The sequence below is a fragment of the Contarinia nasturtii genome, unplaced genomic scaffold (assembly GCF_009176525.2).
Source record: "Contarinia nasturtii isolate CC-2019 unplaced genomic scaffold, AAFC_CNas_1.1 Cnas_scaffold_129, whole genome shotgun sequence".
Taxonomy (NCBI): Eukaryota; Metazoa; Arthropoda; class Insecta; order Diptera; family Cecidomyiidae; genus Contarinia; species Contarinia nasturtii.
Window position 1 is genome coordinate 4,141,203 of NW_022197486.1, and position 18,341 is coordinate 4,159,543.

General features: G+C 33.2%; 6 protein-coding genes across 7 annotated transcripts; 3 read left to right on the forward strand and 3 right to left on the reverse strand.

The window, feature by feature from the left end:
• The first annotated feature begins 484 nt into the window (after positions 1-484).
• On the forward strand, positions 485-2,590 carry LOC116345220 (protein-serine O-palmitoleoyltransferase porcupine). Of its 2 annotated transcripts, XM_031774429.1 has the most exons (7): positions 506-595; positions 691-892; positions 960-1,161; positions 1,227-1,452; positions 1,531-1,637; positions 1,707-1,933; positions 1,994-2,590. In XM_031774429.1, the coding sequence occupies exons 2-7, from the start codon at positions 709-711 to the stop codon at positions 2,422-2,424; spliced, it is 1,377 nt and encodes a 458-aa protein (XP_031630289.1). In that variant the 5' UTR covers positions 506-595; positions 691-708; the 3' UTR covers positions 2,425-2,590. The 2 variants fall into 2 exon arrangements, with proteins under 2 accessions (XP_031630279.1, XP_031630289.1); XM_031774419.1 differs by having other exon boundaries at positions 485-892.
• A 251-nt stretch (positions 2,591-2,841) lies between these two features.
• LOC116348277 (serine/threonine-protein phosphatase 6 regulatory ankyrin repeat subunit B-like) lies at positions 2,842-6,368 on the reverse strand. The gene is made up of 7 exons (XM_031779211.1): positions 6,344-6,368; positions 3,961-4,104; positions 3,801-3,896; positions 3,407-3,520; positions 3,239-3,337; positions 3,079-3,177; positions 2,842-3,014 (listed from the first exon to the last, which is right to left on the reverse strand). The coding sequence occupies exons 1-7, from the start codon at positions 6,366-6,368 to the stop codon at positions 2,842-2,844; spliced, it is 750 nt and encodes a 249-aa protein (XP_031635071.1).
• Positions 6,369-10,092: 3,724 nt separating this feature from the next.
• On the forward strand, positions 10,093-12,071 carry LOC116343462 (sulfotransferase 1 family member D1-like). The gene is made up of 7 exons (XM_031771513.1): positions 10,093-10,219; positions 10,296-10,301; positions 10,364-10,414; positions 10,499-10,807; positions 10,919-11,238; positions 11,378-11,472; positions 11,643-12,071. The coding sequence occupies exons 1-7, from the start codon at positions 10,164-10,166 to the stop codon at positions 11,922-11,924; spliced, it is 1,119 nt and encodes a 372-aa protein (XP_031627373.1). The 5' UTR covers positions 10,093-10,163; the 3' UTR covers positions 11,925-12,071.
• A 686-nt stretch (positions 12,072-12,757) lies between these two features.
• Positions 12,758-15,103, reverse strand: LOC116343963. The gene is made up of 4 exons (XM_031772304.1): positions 14,730-15,103; positions 14,107-14,665; positions 13,486-14,035; positions 12,758-13,419 (listed from the first exon to the last, which is right to left on the reverse strand). Exons 1-4 carry the CDS (start codon positions 14,798-14,800, stop codon positions 12,866-12,868), a joined length of 1,734 nt encoding a protein of 577 aa, XP_031628164.1. The 5' UTR covers positions 14,801-15,103; the 3' UTR covers positions 12,758-12,865.
• A 197-nt stretch (positions 15,104-15,300) lies between these two features.
• On the reverse strand, positions 15,301-16,152 carry LOC116342834 (dnaJ homolog subfamily C member 24-like). Its single transcript, XM_031770603.1, has 2 exons — positions 15,959-16,152; positions 15,301-15,864 (listed from the first exon to the last, which is right to left on the reverse strand). The coding sequence occupies exon 2, from the start codon at positions 15,858-15,860 to the stop codon at positions 15,339-15,341; it is 522 nt and encodes a 173-aa protein (XP_031626463.1). The 5' UTR covers positions 15,861-15,864; positions 15,959-16,152; the 3' UTR covers positions 15,301-15,338.
• Positions 16,153-16,164: 12 nt separating this feature from the next.
• Positions 16,165-17,766, forward strand: LOC116342826 (N(4)-(Beta-N-acetylglucosaminyl)-L-asparaginase). The gene is made up of 6 exons (XM_031770590.1): positions 16,165-16,452; positions 16,588-16,744; positions 16,806-17,031; positions 17,112-17,302; positions 17,364-17,389; positions 17,455-17,766. Exons 1-6 carry the CDS (start codon positions 16,344-16,346, stop codon positions 17,757-17,759), a joined length of 1,014 nt encoding a protein of 337 aa, XP_031626450.1. The 5' UTR covers positions 16,165-16,343; the 3' UTR covers positions 17,760-17,766.
• The last annotated feature ends 575 nt before the right edge of the window (positions 17,767-18,341 follow it).

The window sequence follows — 18,341 nt, forward strand, 5'->3', positions numbered from 1 at the left end:
CTGAGATTCGATATAAATCATAAAAAAAGTATGGCTCTTATGCACATATTATCAGCGGAACATTTCGCGAAATTGCACGAATCTAAAAAATAAAACAAAAATTTCATTGCGACGGGATCTATTAGGCGCATGTGCCATGAAAATGGACTTCCAAATAAAATGCATTACGTTATTTGTTTTGGTCAAAACAAATTCGGTTACAACAAATTATTCATTTATTAAATATTCAACAAGTAATTGATAATTTTAAAATAGACTTTGTTTTTTTTATACAAAAATTTCCGCAAAATATAAGAATTCTTCAAATTTGGATGGATTTATATAATTTTTCCGCATCTTCAAATTGTACCAGATCGTTACATTTTGTCTCATCTCACTAAGTATGCGAAGTACAATTTTCGACTGGTATTTTATCTTCATATGTTTTTCGGAGTTTTTTTTCTACATACGTACATATATGTGATACATAATGATGTTCATCTTTGTTTTACACACATGCATTGATCTCCCCACTCTTTCCAAACAGCCTCAAAGCACAAATGTCAAAACAGCTGTTAAGAGGATTTTTTTTTGTAAGACGCTAGTATCATAGCCGGTAAACTCTCATCTCCAGTCATTCACATTTTAATAAATTTGTTTTAGTGAATTTGTGTTTTTTTTATATCAAAATACGTATAAAAATCGAAAAAGAAACAACAACAACCAAAAATGGATTATTACGAGGTGGATCACGTAGATCAAAGAATCGATAATATACCTGATTATGAGATGTACGAACCGTCAACAGCTGAAGTGTGGGCGACCTGTGCATGGCCATCAATAGAACAAATTTTAAAATATTGTTTGCCATTTATATTTTGGAATATTGCATTTCGAATAACAACACAAACTTGCAAGTTTTATTTAATTAAAAAAAAAATCACAATAACAAATAATTGTAATCGAATTTTTTTTTATAGTTCACATACCACAGCCTCTTCAGCACATTTCATCAATAATTTGTGGTTTATCATTATCATATACAACACTTGGCGTAGACTTTTCATACAGTTTGATCTTTACATTAGTTGAGTACATTGTGTTGTTGTCCATTCCGTTTGTGAAACAAAAGAAGTATGGCATAATCTTGACAATATTTTGTTTGGCCGTTTTAATTTCGGGGTTTGTATGATTGATTCCATAAAGATTTGCGATAAAATTTAACAGTTTCTTCTTAAAAACCATAGTGAAATATTGGATACGGCAGTTTTAACGTGGCATAGAATGCGTGGCACCCAAATGATTGCTGCGGTGAAGATAATTTCTATTGGTTTTGACATTGATCGAAAGTTGATAAGATATTCGCCGAATTTCTTGGAATTTTGGGGCTATATTCTATGCCCTGGAAATGTGATAATGGGCCCATGGTGTGCCTATAACGATTATTTGAATATTTTCAATCGTTCCAAATGGGTAAGTTATTTTGAATGACAATTTTTAACTAGTCTTTACGTTTTAAAATTTACCATTATTTTATTTATCTCTCATCAGTCATACACTTGGATATTTCAAGTAATTTTGAATGGAGTGATAGCCATATTTTTCTTACTAGCTTCAAACTGTTTCATCGATGCATATGTTCCAGATTTTCATTCGGCGTAAGAGGCTCGAAGTCATTTCATTATTAAACTTTTATTAAATAAATACAATTTTTACCATTCGTTTAGCTGGGGTGGCGCTTATAAAGGAGCATTATCATTTCGATGTAGTCACTATTTCGTCTGTTTTCTGTCGCACTGTACAATGTTGATGGCCGGTTTGGGTACAACACGCCAGAAGCAAAATCGATTTTTGGGCTACTCAATTACGAGGCCATGGCTCATCGAATTGCCACGATCTTTGGTCGATGTTGTCGTTTCATGGAATCTCTCAATGCACTATTGGCTGAAGACCTGTAAGTGTTCTGCTTTCATTTATGTTTGAGACAATTATTTAAATCTGTTTTTTTTTTCAGACGTTTTCTTGCAATTGATACCGCATGGACGTTTCAAAGCAGTCATACTTACGTACATTATATCATCACTACTTCATGGAGTAAATATTCAATTATCGGCTGTACTGTTAACACTCGGCTTTGCTACATATGCAGAGCACACCATTCGCCATAAGGTGGCCGACATTTTTGATGCATGTGTCTTGGCCAATTCGTGTACCGATTGTACACATCGTCATAATAATCGGAACGTATTGGTCATTGGATTTAATCTCAGCTTTCGCGTATTGGGAATGTTACATTTGGCCTATTTGGGCATTTTATTGGACGGTTTCGTTGATAAACCCGAAATTGGAGCATCAATAAAAACTGTTCATGAACGTTGGAGTAATTTGGATTATTTGAGCCATTGGATAATTCTCGTGACATTCGGCCTCGGTGCCATCATTTGAAATATAATAATCATTACATTTTAACCGTCATTATAGTGCTGTGATCGATATCAACTCACCAATTTTCATCAACCATATTTTAATTTTTAATTTGAATTAAGATTTAAAATAATCTCAACAATTGATAAATGCACATTATTCAAGAAAAAAGAATCAAACTATGGAATGCTACATGGAATTTTATATACATAAAAAGTTTTAGTTATTTTTCATGATTTCATCAATTTGGAATAAAGATAAATAAACAATTTTTTTATGCAAAAACATAAATCAAAGCCTATTCACTAGACTATCCCAGAAAAATTGGAAATGTTGAGGGGTCCAACCGGTTTTCGAAACAGACGAATTTTCAAATAAAAAAGTTCAACAAGATTTATCAAAATTTTGGAACATCCAAAAATGGAACTCAAATAAAATTCATGTAAAACATTGATTTATTTTATGTGTATGTTCACTGTTGTTTATAAGCGCTATTGTGTATATTAGTATGATTGAATACAGAATACGTTTACCAAAAAATGGTGATATTCTCACGGCATCCGAAGCTTCTAGCGTGAGAGGGAGCAGAAATTGGAACACTTCCTTCTCACCTGGAAATCAAAGAATCAATCATTAAAATGAATTCAAAGTGCGAATTGATTGTTTCGACTATACCCATTTCACGAGCACGAACGAGGGGAGTCCTATTTTCTCTATCTTTTGCATTAAGATTAGCCCCATGATTGATGAGAAGCTTGACAATATCCATATTACCTGAAAATCAAAAAATCAAATATTATATACTTTAGTTAGACTCGTAAGTTTGCACTATTACCCCAATCAGCAGCTAAATGTAGCGGCGTATTTTTATAAATAGTTTCTGCATTAACACTAGCACCATGATTGAGAAGAAGTTCAGCCAAATCCCTCTCACCTAGAAAGCAAGGAATCAAACATTAAAAAGAATTCATATACTGTAGTTAGACTATATTATACGACTTACCACTCTCTACAGCTTCGTGTAGCGGCGTCCATTTTCTGTTATTTATAGTATTAACATCAGCACCTTGATTGATGAGAGTTTGGACTACATAATATCTGTCTGCACTGTCATAAGCTTGACAGAAAAGATAATATTAAAAATAATAATTCACCGCCAAAAACTAGCTGCCTTCATTTAATTCATAATAAGTAATCTTGGCAGGGAGAAGGTATAGCAGCACCCCATCGGAAATTGCGTTTTTACGCCGAAATAGATAAAGTGTCCTAAACTATATACTAATCCGCACATTCTACTTAAATAACAGCATGGTTGGACACTTTATCTATTTCGGTGTAAAACATCCGTTTTCAATGCAGAGTCGCTGCTAAATTTTCTATTGTGTTTAGACTATTACATCTTTTTACAGCTAAATGGAGAGCCGTTTCATTATCTATATCCCTTGCACTAACATTGGCCCCATGATTGATAAGAAGTTCGACCACTTTATGACCTGGAATACAAAGAATCAAACAATAAAAGGAATTCATAGTTTTACTCTTCATAGATTGTATTACCATAATATGCAGCTACATGTAGCGGCGTTTGATTATTTGTATCTTCTGCACTAACGTTAGCCCCATGATTGATAAGTAGTTCAGCCACATCCTCGATATATTTTACAGCGTAGTGAAGCGGCGTTTGTTTATCTTCTTCTTTTTCTGCATTATTCGGCGTTTATTTATAACCTGGAAAGCAATAAAAGAAAGTTGAAAGGAGTTCAATTGAAGAGAAAAGAAGACACAAATTTCTTTACTTCCAAAAACTTTTTTTTTATACACTGCCGCCAGAAAGTTTGGGTACGATTAAAAATTTTCATACAAATGACTGTTTTTCACACGTGTCGCGGACCAGGAAGGAGTCATTTCCGATAGATGGTCTATTCAGACAAAATGTAAATCATAGTGTCGACTACATTTCATCTGAAGACATCAACTCTCAGAAGTGATTCCATAATAAAATGTTATTGATTGAAAGCGCAGATACTCAGAAAAATCCATTCTTTCATATAAAAAAAAAACATTTTTCAGGTGATTGCAATATTGAATACCAAAAAAACTATGAAGGAGTCATTTCCATAGCTTCTGAGCAGGGGTCCGAGGGGTTGGATGACCTCCCCCCGGAGTAAAGATTTGGGAATTACCGCTTTAAAAAATTGAGAGAAATATTCTTTCGATTTGCTAGTGATTTTGGCGAGAAAAAGTGAAGACCTTTTCTGAAGTGGGAGAAAATATTAAATTTTGCTAGGGTTTTTGTTGGCGCAGAGAAATCTTTCAATTTGCTAGTGTTTTTGAGCCAAATGCTCTGAGACACCCCCCCTAGGAAGGGAAATTCGAAATCACCTCCCTTGGATCATCAACTTCAGAAGCTATGGTCATTTCGGACAGTTATTGTCTTCGTCTGAATAGACTCTCTATCGGAAATGGCTCATTCATGATCTGCGACACATGTGAAAAACGGCACTTTGTATGAATATCGTTAATCATACCTAAACTTTCTGACGGCAGCAAGGAGAGAGGAACCAATGCTAGTTTTTCTAGTTTATAGCTAATTTACTAGCTTATTGCTTGAATAATCTAATAATGCTAATATTCCTTTATGAAATTGCTAGTTTTCTAGTTTTTTGTTCTGTCAAATGACAATCAAATGATTGTACTGACACAATGAAGTATTTTGACGTTTTGTTGTTCATAGATATTTTTATGTGTTTTGAATAATTATACCCTTATAATAGCAAAAATTAGTTTAATTATTTTTTTTTAACACAAAATCGTGCATAAAGTACTTGTTTCTTTCAATAGTCTCTTTCAAAAGTTTTACTTGAAATATAAAAAACTAGCTAATGGTTTCCGTCCCCTAGGACGGCGGTGTAGATCTTAAAAAATTTCTGTCGACGAGATGGAGATTTTCCGAGCTTACAGTGTCTGTGCTCATGTACCATATGCATCATAAACATTGGCACAAATTGAGACTTTCGCCATTTGAACAACAAACACACATTAATAAGTTCTTTTTTATTGGTATAAACCTTTATTCATAGGCTATCGAATAGCACATTCACTTTACACTTAATGGACCTTTGTCTTCAATTTTTCTCAGTATGCGTTGAACCTTCAAAATCATGCTCTGGACGACCAATATGTCGATTTCTTTCAACTTTCTCTCAATCCATCCAACCAATTGTTACTCGTTTCAAGTATTTTGGACCTTCGTCTATAACATACATCCAAAAACAGACTAGAAATAATTAATTTGGTGTCTTTTTGTGAAGTTTAAAAGATGGTCCTTTTTTCATGGAAATGCCATTTTTTAAGAAGTGAGCCATTATTGTGTATTTTTCTGCTTGCAAAACACAATTTTGTCCTTAATCAGATAGTTCTCAACGAATCCTATCGATTTCAACAATAATTGGTTTTTAATGGAGCAAGTAATGGAGGTTTAACCTTACATTTCAGCACTAAATTTTCGAATAATGGCTCTAAAATACCTTCCTAAGAAGATCCTACCATACAAACACCCCTTTATCAAAGTTTGGTTTGTCGACGTCTTTAGCCTTATATAGTAGTGCCCTAACATAATCAATGCAAAAGAAACCACTTGCACTTGATTCGTGGTTTGATTTGGCGATGAATGTGTCACTGTCCAAAATGATGAATTTTTCAGTGCAACATGCTATGAGATGAAGTAAACATCCAATATTCGCCACTATTTGGAATTTTTTCGTAGCTTATTTTGCTGATTCTTAATGATCGTGTCTAAATCTATTATTTTGGTTCAGATTTGGATGTGTTGTAACCATAAGAATCACCAAAAATGAATTTTTGCTTGACCAACCCGGTTTTCGGTACTTGATGAAAATTTTGAAGGGTTTGAGCATTTAAATTGGGAATACGACCGTACTTTTTGCATTCTCTAGAATCCTCATCTTCACACTAAGTCAATAAAACACGATACATGGTTCGAAGACAGATTGGATCATCTTTAGACACATGCAGAATTTCCTTGGGGAATTTATCTGTTCGCGAATATATATTATTCGATGGTACATATACTATGCATATTTCACGAATAATGCATTGAATGTACGTATTTTGCGAATATTCGCAGTGAATATACGCAAAATATACGCAATATTCACAGTGTTTTGATTGAGATAAAAACCCCTAGAGAATTTCGTTTGTACTTAGCTGTCCAAAGCAGTTTGCGACAGACTTTCGTAAATCCACTTTGTACGCCATCGCGAATGAATGTATTACGTCGGATTGAGTTTGACAGTAGTCTCGAGGTACCGATAAATGCACTAAGTGCGTTGGTTAACATTTTTGTGTTTGTTATTGCGCTCTAATAAATGTCTCAGTTTGTGCCAATGTTTATGATTCATATGTTATGTTCATAAATGAATTGAAATGACCAGTGATTAAGTGTAAACAAAATATCAAAATTTTTATGAATTTTCATGCGATCACGAGATACACTGATGAGAATGCGAGATCAAATATCTTAAAATATAATTTCGAAGTTCATTCTCGCTTGGAGCTTTGATTCCAACTTTTTCAATTGGCAATATGTTTTGGCGAATAAATTCAACCACTTAAAAATAAATCTGAATTGTCGTGAAAACTTTACTTAGTCGTTTTCTTGATAAAATACCGTTACGAAATTGGTTTGTATGAGAAATATCAAGCCGGTTTATTTCACTGCTGGATATTTAACGCAACGGCACTTGCTCTATTTTCATTTCTCTCACTCACTTGTTCTTTTGCACATATAAGATCTATCATTTGGATTGATAAGAAACGATGTCTCCAGGCTGTATGACATCACCGTTTATTCATTTGTGAAACATTAGTCACAAAATCTTTTAACAAAAATCGATGTTTCATACAAAAAATGCGTGGAAATACGTTCGGGATCGTTAAAAAATATTTTTGCTTTCTAATAGTGAAAAACTCTAGATAATGGAAATATAATTTACATACTTATTTTATAAAAGTTCAAAATTACCATTTAGAAGAGCAAGAAATAGTTGTTTGTTCACATCAGAATGCTGTGCACGCACTTTTAGACACACACACATTAAAACAATTATACATGCCACTTTCATTGTTACAAAAGAGGTTTCGATTAATTATTTTTTATAAATTATTTCGTAAAATTGTACAAAAAAACACTTTTTTGTGGAGAATAATAAACAGTAATCGACAATTGTATATTTACTGCTCGACAGCATTTTACTGCTCAGGATGCTGATAAACTCCTGCGACTTTACATGTTATTTAAATTGCATGAGAGAGAAACATACATTGCGCCACATATTTCTTTCTCAAAATCACACAGATAGCACAAACATATGCCTTCGCATTGTGTGACTTTGCATATATTCCATTTGATACGTTTTGAGAAAAAATATGTGGCGCAAAATATATTATTTTTCTTTCGCGTATATGAACGAACGCACACGAAACACAAACCTGACAATTATTTTGTAAGGTTTCCGTCTAATATTTTGGCAGTATATTCGAAAATACGATTTCGAGAATAATATAAAAAACAAATACATCATCTTTCTTCTGATCAGATAAATAAGTTTTGAATAAAATAATTAAACTTCTTATTCTGATACAAATAAATATTTGCTTGAGTTTTTTTCTTTCTTTTTAGCGGGTCCTTTTCTTTTGGTCGTATGCATTTTTTTTTTGTTATTGCTAGATTTCTGCACCTCAATTCTCTCAGTAATTTTCAAAAAAAAATTGTGTACTGTTTACTGACTGTAAAAAGAGAGGCATTTCTGCAACGTTTTGAATGTTCAAATGTATATTAAGTTTTTATTCACAGAACACAGAAAAATTATCTATCATTTATTTTCGTTACAAAATTGATGTCAGAAATTTTGTATTTCACATTTTGGTTTCGTCATTTTGGCTCTTCACCTCGTCAGAGGTTTTTAATTTTATTTATATCTACAATGAAAAGCTGTTTTTCAAATTGTTTCGATTGATGAAAAACAACTTATTAATTAAAAACAATTTGAAATTCTACTGAAGTTAACGCATTAAGCGTCGAAGCAATTGTACTGTGACAATAAATATTTATAATACAAACAAGTGTTTTCTACTAAATAACGTTATCTTTTACATTTACACCATCGTATCGTACCTGTTTTTAAAGTACGGAATTTCTTGTTTAAGCCTGTAAATTTTGGAATTTTATTTTTGCAAAATAAAAAGGAACTTTCGTAAGTCTAACTTTTCCGCACTGTTTTCAAATTTCTTCCTTTGCCGATCGAATATTTATTTCCCGAAAGATATTGAACGTATACTGGCCAATTAATATATTAAAAGACGCTATTGACGTGTGTGCATAGCTTCTGAAGTTGACGATCCAAGGGTGGTAATTTCAAAATCTAAAGGGGTAACCCCAATGACCAATTTTTGATTTATTTTATGTATACTTGTATGCCTACAATCACTCTTCCATATAAAATACATTGTAGTATTGTATGCATATCGTATTCACATTTAGGTCCCATATAGGCATAAGCCTTCCATTTAAATACATTGTAAAAGCGTTACAATTTCCCCGTGCTGGTAGGCCTAAATGAGAGTGAAGTTTTTACTTTTTCTATTTGGTCTTTCACAAATTCAAAAATGCATTATTTGATTTCTTCCTTCCTAGGTGGGGGGAGGGGTTGTCTCGGAGCATTTGGCTCAAAAAACCCTAGATTTTTCTCTTCCCCAAAAAACCCTTGGGTCTTCACTTTTTTCGCCAAAATCACAAGCAAATCGAAAGAATATTTCTCTCAATTTGTAAAGCGGTAATTCCCAAATCTTTTCGGACCCCTGCTCAGAAGCTATGTGTGTGTGTGTGGAAAGGTAAAATCACCAAAAATGTGCATTTTTGTATGGATGCAATGACTGCATGATATCGCAATGACGTGAAACTTTGCAAAGACCATTTTTTTCACAAAAAAAATAACATTCTGAGAGTTTGAAGAACTTTCTAGAGAACTTTAATTTAAAAATAAGGGTACCTCCCATATAAAATTTTCGATTTTTGGCTAAAAAATTTGTATTGAAATTTCTTCAAACTTTTAGAATATTATTTTTATGAGTAAAAAAAAGCATGTGCAAAGTTTCACGTCATTAAAGTATCATACATGTATGGCTTCCAATTTGTTGTGATTTTTTCAAAGAAACTGTGTCAAAAATTGAATATATTTCAAAACAAACGCCAGATTTCATTTTCTCGTGCCAAAAAAACCCCCCAACACTCATTTCAAACTTTAGCTAACGTCTCTGGGGAAAGTTTTATCGAGTTAACAGATTTTTGCATACCATACCCCTTACGGGCATACCATGGATACACCGATGAACGAAAATCGCTCAAAAACAATACCACCCTATTCCTCGCACCTATTGATTTTGTGCGTACAGTGTACCACATCCTCACATTAACATGGCCAAAAAATGGTTGCTCTGTGCTTCTATAAACCCAAAATACGTAGAAAAACAATTTTTAGCGATTTCAACATTTTGGGGTGATTGCAATACACAGTGGGTGTGCGGAAAAGTAAAAAAAAAAAACAGAAATTTGAACTGAAATAAGTTTTTGTCATGCTGGAATATCGTTTTTCAAATATTCTTGCCTATAAAAAGAGTACAAAACTCATTGATAGCCATCAGTTTCCAGTTAAAGTTTGATACATTTACAGGGAATCAACATGAAAAATTCTCTTGGCATCATTTTGATTGCTGCAGCAGCAATTACAATCGCCAGGTAACTTTACTAATCATAATATAAAACTTTTAATTTTAATACTAATCAAAAAACCATTTCTTTTTTACATTTTTAGTGGAGGGTAAATTCTTTTTTTTTAATAAAATGATTAAATCATAATAAATAATATTTTCATTCGTCAAGGAATAATCCATCAACATCAAGATCCACAGCACCAAATACTACTAGAGAAACGTACGTTTTATAAATGTTTCTTAAATAATTCGATATTCAGACAAAAAATAATAAAAACGAATTATCTCTAATTGTCTTTATTAGCAAATCCACGTTTCCATACAATATCACAGCAGTCGATCCAGATGTGAACCAGCAATTATTGAAAGATTTCACAGGACCAAAGGCTGGATTTGTTCAAGTTGGCCCAAGCAAATATATTTTCCCCCAAACGTTTAAAAAGCATGCGGAGGGTTTATATAATCTCCAATCACGACCGGATGATATTTGGGTCGCATCCTTTCCACGATCTGGAACAACATTAATGCAAGAACTGGTTTGGTTGATTGCAAATGATTTCGATTACACAACTGCACAGAATAAATCCCTTGATGAACGATTTCCATTCTATGAGTAGGTTCATGAAGAACTCTGTTCCTATTAATGGATTAGTGTGATTACTAATCCGAACTCAACAGTTATAATTTTTACGAATGATTTATCTTGTTTTTTTCTTTTTTTTAGATTTTGTGTTTTAATCCATGATACCATAGCCGGACGTGAAGATGAGGACTCAAAGAAGTTTGCAGAAAAACTATTGAAAATGATTGGCGGTCCAGGCTATGAGCATATTTCAAATATTAAAACGAAACGTTTCATCAAAACACATTTACCATTTTCATTGATGCCACCAAGTGTTATGAAGAAAAAAGCCAAAGTTATTTATATGGCGCGAAATCCAAAAGATGTCATTGTCTCTTTTTATTATTTCCACCGTTTACATAGAACAATGCGGAACAGTGTTGATTTCAAACAATTTTGGGACTATTTTGAAAAGGATTTGGGTGAGTTTTTATTTTATTACAAAGACTTTTTTTGCTGTCTGCTCAGCGCTTATGTATTCGCAACATCTGAATAGCGTTATTGTCTTTTATTTATTTTCATTAATCGTCGATTAATGCTAAGAAAATTCTGTATTTATAGTGAATTGGTCACCATACTGGTCACATATCAAAGAAGGCTATGCACGTCGTAATGAACCAAATGTCTTGTTCTTGTATTATGAGGATGTAACTAAAGTAAGTTTATTATCATTTGATTCATAGCTTCTGACCAGGGGTCCGCGGGATTGGATTTGTGAAATTAGCCTTTTTTCCGAAGGGTTTTCGTAGCAAGAAATTCTTTCGATTTGCTAGGGATTTTTGTGCCAAATTCTCTAGTCTACATTTCATGTTTGTACTTTTTTCAGGATCTGCCATTGGCCATTCAAAAGGTGGCAAAATTCATCGGCAAAAAAACCATAACTGAAGAACAAGTTCAGAAATTGGCCGAACATTTAAATATTGAAAATTTCCGAAAAAATACAGCGGTTAATCAACAAAACCTAAGTAAAACGGACAATTCATTCATCCGAAGTGGTAAATCAACATTAAAAGGGTGGCCAAAGGAATACACAGATGAAATAATTAGTCGGGTGGAAATGTGGATCGAAAAGAATCTTGCAGACACCACATTACGATTTCCACAATAAACCGAATCATGTTACTATCTTTTTTGTATTTGTAAAAAAACTGCGGGTTTTAATGGTGGTGAGACCGTTTGTGATCATCCATACCTTTCCCCTGGTCGACAATTTTTATTTTGAAATAAATAAAGGCAACTAGTTTTTGACGGTGTATTATTATATTTTTGTTCAATATTTCAGTGCCGAAAATCCTTGAACAGAACTCTGCTTGAATTTCGAACGCATCTAACATTTAATTTTATTGATATTAGTAAATGAAAGCCAATTCGGTCTGGTTTGAGTTGATATTTTATTAGAATATACCGACGTTTCGAATCATTTGTGATTCTTCTTCAGGGTTTTTCAATGAATATCTACTATGTCAAAAATTTTCTGATTAATTATGTTCATTCAAACAATTTTTTTGGCAAAACAAAAATATAAAAAGAATAAACCAATCAATGAGCTAAACTGATAAATTCAGGAAAATTAACAACTGACATACGCTGCATTGCAAAAAAAAATGCTATTTAATTTTATTGTTTTAAAATCAGTACTGAGATGTAAAATATGCACACAACGAAATCAATATAAATTTTTAGACACCACAGTGTCAACATTTTGGATTTATACAAAACATATCATCTATATTTCTCGACGTATCTTGAATTTACTGATTTTTCTTACTGTTATTTATGATTTTTCAAATATCAATGAAACAATAGCGTATTTATTGTGAAAAAATAACTTACAACAACCACAAACAGTGTTTACTCTTTTTGTTTTTGTTCAGATCAAAACAAACTTTCTTCGATACGTTTCGAGTTTATTTTATTAAAAAATTGAAATTGAATGCACAAGAAACAATTACTTAAAATACCTGATGAATTTTCACATCGAATTGAGTATTTCAAATGAATTTGTACTTCAAAAATCGATGAGATAAATTCTTTTTATTGTTTATCATTTCATGCAAAATTGCGTGCAATAGGAACAAGTGGTGGTGGTTCAGTTGCTGAAAATATGATTGGTTTATGTGCAGTGCCTCGACTTTTCGGGAAAAATGCCAACGGTGGTGGTTCACTTCTGTTAACAATTTCCACCGTAGATGATCTTGATAAAATTTGTTCTGACTGAGCATCACCAATTATTTCAGTGCTCGTATATTCGGATTCATCGCCTATGTAATTCTTTTGCGTATCTTTTATCGGGGTCGATTTATTTTTTCGATTCGAGTTCGATTTTATCACACTAAAATGTCGGTCATCTGTATGCGATTTTTCCGAAAATGTTGTAAAATGCACTTGAGATGCTTCCATATAGGCATCGTTAATGCAATGGCTGCTCAACTGAAGAAATTGTAATGGATTTCGTAAATGAATTGGATCGGCGCACCACATTTGTGTTGCATTTTTAATAATAGTCTCGAGCATCTTCTGATGTTTATTCGGCGTTTTTATATTCACATTTTTCTGTTTATTACATTTCATATACGTTCTCGTTGCCAAATGAGTTATACATTCTGTAAAAATAACGAACATTTTTTTTATTATATTATATAAAAAGTTTATAGATTTGACCCATTTACCCAAGATATGCCAAATCGATTGTTGTTGCTGTGAACTGAGCAATGATCGTCGAAATTCATTGTTGAAATGTTGTACATAATTATAGACACCGTGCGGTAAACCAAATATCGACATTTTATCAGCACCAACCGACCGCAACCAATCGTGTTCGATGAATGTGCATAATTTTTCAATCGATTGATTCATTGCCGATTTTTCTTGTGCCCATTTTCGAATCGCTTGTAAACCGGGAGCCATATATTCAGCTGGTAATAATGGTAGCACCATTAACATTCGCAAACAACTTGATGTATTACTTCGACTTTTGTCCCAATGCAATCGTATGCATTTCATATACTTTAAAATGGCATCGGTGTAATAAAACCAGAAACCTTTTATTGAAGCATCCGGAAATGTGTATGCAAGTGCCAGCTGGGTTTCTGGATCAAAATCACTCATAATTGTATTTGGTGTTATATATGCCGATAGATTCTCTCGAATATAAGCAAAGATAACTGCATAAATTGCTTGTGTTTTAATCGCTGATATTGCATACAAAATTGGAATATGCTATAAAAGAAAGAAAACCATTTCAATTAAGAACGAAATCTAATTTAAAAGAAAAAATCCAGCAAACGTACGTAATAATTTTTCACCGCATGAACGATGAGCAAGTGATGTGTGAGCTGAATGTCTGGATCAGTGTTCATGGAATCATTGATGTGAATCTCTTCGATGTGGCCAATCGTTTCGATGGTTTTCATATGCATAAAAATGACGCACACACTGTCATCGTTGAGTGTAAGAGTTGTTTGATAAAATGGATCCCGTCGTGATCCACTGTGTATGCGAAATATATTCGTATTACTCAAGATATTGTCAAAATCTTGAACACTATGCGGTGCTTGTGGTAATTGTTTGTAACGTCGTGCTTTTCGCATTGCCGACTCGGCCGCACTGAATGTATAAAGTAGAGCGGCATCGGAATGTCGTTGACTTGCTTCCTCCCAGTAAATTGTTGGCAATTCTTTTGTTTCGGTAGCCGCACGATGGGTTAACACTTTTCGAAATTTATCCACAAGAATACGATCTGGTTCGGGTTCATGGTTGTGCTCACGACAAATTCGAATCCTTGTGTCTTCCACAGCACGTGCACATCGGCCCGGACATGATGTTTTATAACGCGAACATCGATAGTAACTGTAAACGAAACGAAAATGATTCATTTTGGATATTTAAGCATCATAAATGGGTTTGAACTCACATCGTATTATTTTTCTTGTAAGCCCACCAATACTTATAACCTTCTGAATACATAACCTTAGATGCAGCCATATGAAAAAGTAATATAATAATTTGGACGACGAGGAAAATAATCAAGGGAACAAAAGGTCAAAATGTAGCAAATGGCATTTTATCAATCATTTGGATGCCATTGAACATAGCATCTTTTCAATTCACACAAAATCACATCCATGAAGATGGTTTTTTTTTAATTGTACACGGTAAATTCCTGACTGCTTTAAGTGCTACTACGATTTTATTAAAATTACGAATTTACATTTAAACACCAATTTTTTTACTGGTTTTAACAATTGTTATTGAACCACAAGTTTGGCTTTTGTTTTGTGTGTATGTTTTTTTTTGGGTTGATTACAAACATTGTATTTTTTTGACAATAATATGTAGTCTAATGTGTCAACAGATGGCGCTCAATGTAAATCAATATTGCAGTCAAGATGTCTTTCTTGTACATATAACAAAGATGTGTTTCTTTTATTTTATTTATTTATTTATAAAAATTTTATATATGTACACTAAAATAGATTTTTACGTGCATTTTATACAATAATAATTTATCGTTTATCCAATATTATCGGCTACGTGTTGAATTGCTAAGCAATTGCACGACAAATGAACATTCGTCACATTCAATGTAAATTTCATCGTCGTCATTGTTTTCATTGCATCCATTTGATTTTGAGTCATCGGATGAATTTATTACGCTACTATCACAGTTGACCGATTCAATGCAATCGTCTGGCAGAACAAAGAAACTACCACATCGACATGGATAAATAAAATTCTGTGATTCTGAATCGAAATTAAAATCTTGTCGATAGACCTTTGCATGAACTATCGGTTCTGCGTCAAATTTACGCTGTTTCATTTCAGCATCGTATTTTTTCCGTTGTTCGGGCACTCTTAACATTTTCCATGCTTCATCGATTCGATAGAATTGCTCAATGTTTTGATTGCCGGATGCATTCTGTTTGTCGGGATGATGTTTCAATACCAAGTTTTGGTAGGATTTTTTTATCTCCTCAATTGAATCGGATGGATGACAATTTAATACTTCATAATAATTGATTGGCATCGATGGTGGTGGTGTCATGTTTCTGGAAAATAAACAACAAAAAATATGGTTTATTTCAGTAAATCGTGATTTTCATTGAGCACGTTGTATTGTGTCTATTTCAAAATGTTCATTACCTTAGTTTTCATGTATTTTTTGTGAACTTTTCCTTTTTTCTTTTCATTTACCAAACTTTTTAAAAACTTTTATTTCGTTGTCCCGTCGGTTTTATCTAAAAACAAAAAATGTTTCAATATAAAATTGAAAATCGACAATGTTTTGATTTTGATGGTGTTTCACGTTTACGTGAAATTGACACTTTGGTTTGTATTGTTTCGAATTCGAACTGTCAATTTCGAAAATGACCATCAGTTGTGCCAACGAATTTAATGTTCTTTGCTGGTATCAGGTCATTGCTATTCAACCATATAAACAATTGATTCAACAAAATAAATAGAACAACTCCCCTTTTAATTCATCGCCAGCCAACATAGTTCAATTCTTTTTTTCAACTTCATTCAAATGAAGTTTATTTCACTTTTAGTCACTTTAAATTTGATTTTTTCTGCCGAATGCAATAAATATCCGATTGTTATTAATACATGGGGATTTTCATCGGCTACCGCAAAGGGTAAACAGATAACGATCTGAGATATGATATTTGAAAAAAAAAATATTATAACTCAATTGGCTTAAATGTGATCCATTCAAATCAATTTTATAAAGAAAAAAAAAACAAATTTTTTTTGCTTCGTTTAAATTTCAGCATGGGAAATAATACAAAAGACTGATCGAACTGCAATCGATGCGATAGTGGACGGTTGTGCAATTTGCGAACGGGAACAATGTGATGGAACGGTTGGTTTTGGTGGTAGTCCCGATGAAAAATCAGACGTTGCACTCGACGCCTTAATAATAGATGGGTGAGTTCCATGTTTCGAACTTTTGAATTATTAATAATAACGAAGCAATATTATTCGGTAGGAAAACAATGAACATTGGTGCCGTTGGATCGATGCGAAATATAAAAAATGCTATTGGCGTTGCACGGCATGTCCTAGAAAATACGCAACATACATTTCTAGTCGGTGATGGTGCAACCGAATTTGCCGTACAGATGGGCTTCAAAAATGAATCATTAACCACACAACAGTCAAACGATATGTGGAAACAATGGAAATCAAATCGATGTCAACCGAATTTTTGGACGGTTCGCAATTTACAATTTTTTTTTTTTTTCAAATTACAAAAAATTTATGAATTTTTTTATTTGGAAAAAAATATTTTCAGAATGTACAGCCGGATTCGACGAGATTCTGTGGCCCATATGAACCAACTATGGCGAACAGTGTTTATGGTAATATGGGTAACAATGAATTTAATAGCCAAAATCATGATACAATTGGCATGATTGCAATCGATTCGGATGGTAATATTGCAGCAGGGACATCGACCAATGGGGCACGTTTTAAAATTCCCGGGTAAATTTACGAATATTTCACATTATTATTAATTGAAGGTTAATCATCCTTTTTTTCTTAGACGTGTTGGAGATTCGCCGATTCCAGGTAAAAAAAAGTGGTTTCTTCTTCAATTATATTTTTTTTAATGAATGACAATTTTGAATGACTAGGCTCTGGTGCATATGCGGTGAATGGTGTTGGTGCGGCTGCAGCGACTGGCGATGGTGATGTGATGATGCGATTTTTACCCTCATTTGTGGCTATTGAAAATCTACGTAATGGCAAAACACCAAAGAAAGCCGCTCAATTGGCAATTGAACGTATACGCGAATTTCATCCAAAATTCTTTGGCGGCATCGTTGTGATGAATCATAATGGTGAATATGCTGCCGCCTGCAATGGTATGGATAAATTTCCATTTTCAATTGGATCCAAAGACGTTGGCATTCGTGTAGAATATGTTCCATGTACTTAGTTAGTCCTTGAAAATTAATTATTAAAATTTCAAAAAGAAAAAAAAGCGTTTTTTTTTACATCAAATTTCCCATTTCACAAAAAATATATCTATTGAAAATATCGAGAGGAGAGTATGTTTTTATTCAGACATTACTCAGCCATAAGCGCTGAATAACATACTCTCTTCTCGATATATTTAATAGATATGTCCTCTGTCATTTTCTAACTTCTTCTGAAATGTTCTTTGTCTAAAAGAAGATTGAACACCAATTTTCGTACTTCTTCGCGGTTTGATCGTGTCAGCTGACGTTATCACGTTCAACATATTTTTAGAGATCGTATTTCACATGTAAATTTAAGTAAATAAAAACATTAACAAAACTGCATTTTATTTGATTTTTTCCAATCAGATTCGAAGGTCGGAAAATGTCAAAAACTAATTTTATCCGAAAATGTGATGGTAGTACAAATTTTCATGTACCTTAAAAAAAGAATTGGTACTGTTTTTAGAATTAATAAACTTCTGTACTGCCCTTCCGGCGTATGTTGTAAAGCGGAACTAATTTATTTCCCTCTCGACCAATGGCCATAAGAGCCGAAA

Bases quoted from the DNA above. Each gene is read 5' to 3' on its own strand.
- LOC116345220 (XM_031774419.1), top strand. From the start codon at position 709: ATGGATTATTACGAGGTGGATCACGTAGATCAAAGAATCGATAATATA. The intron at 893-959 runs GCAAGTTTTATT...TTTTTTTTATAG, and splicing joins TCGAATAACAACACAAACTT to TTCACATACCACAGCCTCTT. The intron at 1,934-1,993 runs GTAAGTGTTCTG...TTTTTTTTTCAG, and splicing joins GCACTATTGGCTGAAGACCT to ACGTTTTCTTGCAATTGATA.
- LOC116343963 (XM_031772304.1), bottom strand. From the start codon at position 14,800: ATGGCTGCATCTAAGGTTATGTATTCAGAAGGTTATAAGTATTGGTGG. The intron at 14,036-14,106 runs GTACGTTTGCTG...TTTCTTTTATAG, and splicing joins ATGCGGTGAAAAATTATTAC to CATATTCCAATTTTGTATGC. The intron at 13,420-13,485 runs GTAAATGGGTCA...TTATTTTTACAG, and splicing joins ATCGATTTGGCATATCTTGG to AATGTATAACTCATTTGGCA.
- LOC116343462 (XM_031771513.1), top strand. From the start codon at position 10,164: ATGAAAAATTCTCTTGGCATCATTTTGATTGCTGCAGCAGCAATTACA. The intron at 10,415-10,498 runs GTACGTTTTATA...TGTCTTTATTAG, and splicing joins CCAAATACTACTAGAGAAAC to CAAATCCACGTTTCCATACA. The intron at 10,808-10,918 runs GTAGGTTCATGA...TCTTTTTTTTAG, and splicing joins GAACGATTTCCATTCTATGA to ATTTTGTGTTTTAATCCATG.
- LOC116348277 (XM_031779211.1), bottom strand. From the start codon at position 6,368: ATGAGGATTCTAGAGAATGCAAAAA. The intron at 3,897-3,960 runs GTAATACAATCT...TTTGTATTCCAG, and splicing joins ACATGTAGCTGCATATTATG to GTCATAAAGTGGTCGAACTT. The intron at 3,338-3,406 runs GTAAGTCGTATA...CTTGCTTTCTAG, and splicing joins ACACGAAGCTGTAGAGAGTG to GTGAGAGGGATTTGGCTGAA.
- LOC116342834 (XM_031770603.1), bottom strand. From the start codon at position 15,860: ATGACACCACCACCATCGATGCCAATCAATTATTATGAAGTATTAAAT.
- LOC116342826 (XM_031770590.1), top strand. From the start codon at position 16,344: ATGAAGTTTATTTCACTTTTAGTCACTTTAAATTTGATTTTTTCTGCC. The intron at 17,303-17,363 runs GTAAATTTACGA...TTTTTTTCTTAG, and splicing joins GCACGTTTTAAAATTCCCGG to ACGTGTTGGAGATTCGCCGA. The intron at 17,390-17,454 runs GTAAAAAAAAGT...TTGAATGACTAG, and splicing joins TGGAGATTCGCCGATTCCAG to GCTCTGGTGCATATGCGGTG.